Here is a 3,415-nt window from a genome sequence, read left to right on the forward strand (position 1 = left end):
TCAATCTTGACCTTAGTGGAAGCGATGCAGCCTCCATTATGGTAAATCCTAACTCGGTGATGCCGCACATGGCACTTCGAAGTCCTACTCCAAATAATAACAGACGACACTTTTCATTTTCACCGAAAAAAGACTTAAAAGAGAAAATTGATATCGAAGAAGAGATAGAGAATGAAGGTAGGAATTATACAGAAAACGAGAACGAAAATGAGAATGAAAATGAAAATGAGAATGAGAATGAAAATGAGAATGAAAATGAGAATGAGAATGAGAATGAGAATGAGAATGAGAATGAAAATGAGAATGAGAATGAGAACGAAAATGAGAATGAAATTGAAAATGAAAATGAAAACGAAAATGAAAATGAAAATGAAAATGAACAAGAAAACGAAATCGAAAATGATACCGAGACAGAACAATATGAAAACGATATCACAGAAACCGAAGAAGATTCCGAGGATGAGCAGGAAGTCTCGAAATCGGTGACACCGTCCAAATCGAAAACGATCTCAATATCAGCTACTAAAATGACATCCCCACAATACACGAAAGCACAGACCACCCCGAAAATAAACGGTATGTCTGGCATCAGGATTCAGAACTTCAAAGTATTACAGAGTTCCAACCAGATGCCTCAACATGTGCGAAAGCAGATCTACAATAACAATGTACACATCAATCCAGGATCTACTACTATCAGTACAGTGAAAAGAGAGAAAGAATTCGATCTATCAGACTATGATGACAAACCCTATCCTAAACCGGCTTACTCTTATTCTTGTCTGATTGCAATGGCATTAAAAAATAGTCAGACAGGCTCTCTACCGGTTTCGGAAATTTATAATTTTATGTGGTAAGTTAAAATTGGAACATAATATTCAAATATTGAATATTTTTTTATAAAAAATGAAAACAGATTCGAAATTATAAATATAAATTACTTATATGTTAAAAGAAATAATATAAAATATAAATTTTACTCAATAAAATAAATTAATTTAACGGAGAGAAATTTATAAAAAGAGAAGGAAACTGGTTTGATAAAATTCAAGCATTAACATTTTTTTTGTAAAATATAATAGAATAAATTTTTATGTAACAAACGATGTGTCGCCAGCCGCTTATTTTCGACCATTTGGCCGGAAGGATAAGGGCTGGTTGAAACCCCTCTGGTGCTTAACCCACGAGGGGAAAAAGAATTGTCCTCCCTTCTTTATTCCCAGGTTACACAAGGGGAAAGCTGCCATTTTGTATGGGGCCCCTGGAGCACCAGGTGCGTGCTAGGGTACAGTCCCCATAGAAAATGTAAATTTTGTTCCTTGTTTAGCAAGTTTTTATTCTTCCTTCTTCTAATTCGTGTATTATATTATTGCTATAATAATACTTTGATGTTAACAATTTTTATTTAAATATTTATTCCATTTCTAATATTAATAATAAAATATAATAATAAAATCATTTAAAAATGTTTTTAAAGATATTACAAAATTATTTATATATTTATAATAATTTAGTCTATATTTTATTTCAGCGAGCATTTTCCATATTTCAAGACTGCACCAAATGGTTGGAAAAATTCAGTTAGACACAATTTATCATTAAACAAGTGCTTTGAAAAAATCGAAAAGCCTGCTGGAAATGGAAATCAGAGAAAAGGATGCTTATGGGCTATTAATCCAGCAAAAGTAGCAAAGATGGATGAAGAAGTACAAAAATGGTCCAGAAAGGATCCTTTAGCTATTAAAAAAGCAATGATATATCCAGACCATTTGGAATTGCTTGAAAGAGGTGAAATGAAATATGCAGGCAGTGGTGATGTATCTGAAGAAACAGAAAGTTCAGGTGATGAAGCAGTTGAAGAAAGCACAACATATGAAGAATCTATTCACGGTCACATAACTGCGAATTCAGTGACAGATAGTTATGATGAAAGCAGTCAGGATTGTGATATAGACATTCATGAGCATTTATATGATGAAATAGATATCGAGGACAATAAAGAAGCATTACACATGCATTTAAATATTTCAAAACAAGAACCATTTGAATATGAGCTTAATTCCGGTACGAAAAGACAAAAAACGTTAACCGGTGCAATACAAGGAAATTATGTGTATCAACCTGTGACTACTTCACGAAGAAAAACACCTCTTCTTGTACGAGCTGGTGCAGGAAACAGCTCATTTCTTAAAATTGATTAAGTTTAGATTTATCATCTAATTATAAATTACCAATTTTATACGTATCTATAGTTATAGATAAATCGACAAATATAACGCTTCAGAGAGAAAATATTTGATACATAAAAAATCCTCTATCTATTTAACTTATTTTATTTTTGTATAATTTTTCTTAAGATCATTAATAACCCTGACATTCTATTTTATATAAATGTTTTCATTTATTTATAAAATAAGTTTATAAATAAGTGAAAACAGATTTTCAATGGAATATTAGGGTTAAATAATTATAGGATTAAATGACTTTTGTATTATAATAATGATTATTAAGGGAATTGTCGAGAAGTCCTATGATCTAAAGAATTTATTTTATAAGTCACATCTTTTTCTATTTTTCTACTAATGCTCGATTGCTATTATGTAACAATCATGATCATAATTTTTACATTAAAAATCTTCACTTCTAGATAATTCCCTAGATCGATAATACGTAAGTCCTTTAGAAATAAATAATATTTCCATATATATTCATTTATACATTATTTGGTTTTTTTTATATTATTTCATCTAATTTAATAATATTTAATGTCTAAAATTTTTTCAGTGTTTTGAAACAAAGAAATATTTTTGAAAAATTATTTCAAATATTTTCTACTGATAGCGATCAATGACAATTACATTCATCACAATTGTAGAATTTGATGACTCGTAGTATATATATTTTTTTTTGTTAATATGCGAAGTAGATACAAATATGTATGATTTTTCGAACAATTTTAATAATATGTATAATTGATTTGTGAGTAAATACAAGTAAGCAAATAGAAAGAAAGGAAGAGAAAAAAGGAAGAAAAAATAAGGCGTTAGATAACAGTATAGATCGATAAGTATTTTGGTCAGCAAGTGGCCAGACTGATGTATTATACTTTTTTATACATTGCTGGACTAAGTAATAATTGTAAATTTTTACGCAATTGTATACCTGACAAATATGAAGTTACTTAGATTCGCATAACTAGGTAGAGTACAAAGATGAGACAGCTATAGGAGGATCTGGATTTGTAAAATTTTGTAGCATATGTAGAAACAGTTGGAAATCGTATACCTGATTCAGTATCTTAAGTTCTCGACAAAATATCGTGTTTTTTCTTTCATCTTATTCATTGCTTCTATATATATATATATATTTATATATATAATATATATATAATATATATATATATATTTTTTTTTTT

The 3,415-nt window shown here is 29.3% G+C and overlaps 1 protein-coding gene across 4 annotated transcripts in view; it reads left to right on the top strand.

Moving 5' to 3' along the window:
• Positions 1-2,312, top strand: part of LOC102674064 (myb-like protein D) — a 16,409-nt gene extending 14,097 nt beyond the window's left edge. For all 4 annotated transcript variants that reach the window (XM_031515279.1, XM_031515278.1, XM_031515281.1 and 1 more), the window contains 2 exons: positions 1-853; positions 1,532-2,312. In XM_031515279.1, the coding sequence (XP_031371139.1) occupies positions 39-853; positions 1,532-2,201 (1,485 nt within the window). In that variant the 5' untranslated portion in view covers positions 1-38 and the 3' untranslated portion in view covers positions 2,202-2,312. The remainder of the gene's footprint in view (positions 854-1,531) is intronic.
• The last annotated feature ends 1,103 nt before the right edge of the window (positions 2,313-3,415 follow it).

The sequence above is a fragment of the Apis dorsata genome, unplaced genomic scaffold, assembly GCF_000469605.1.
Source record: "Apis dorsata unplaced genomic scaffold, Apis dorsata 1.3 scaffold_60, whole genome shotgun sequence".
Lineage (NCBI taxonomy): Eukaryota > Metazoa > Arthropoda > Insecta > Hymenoptera > Apidae > Apis > Apis dorsata.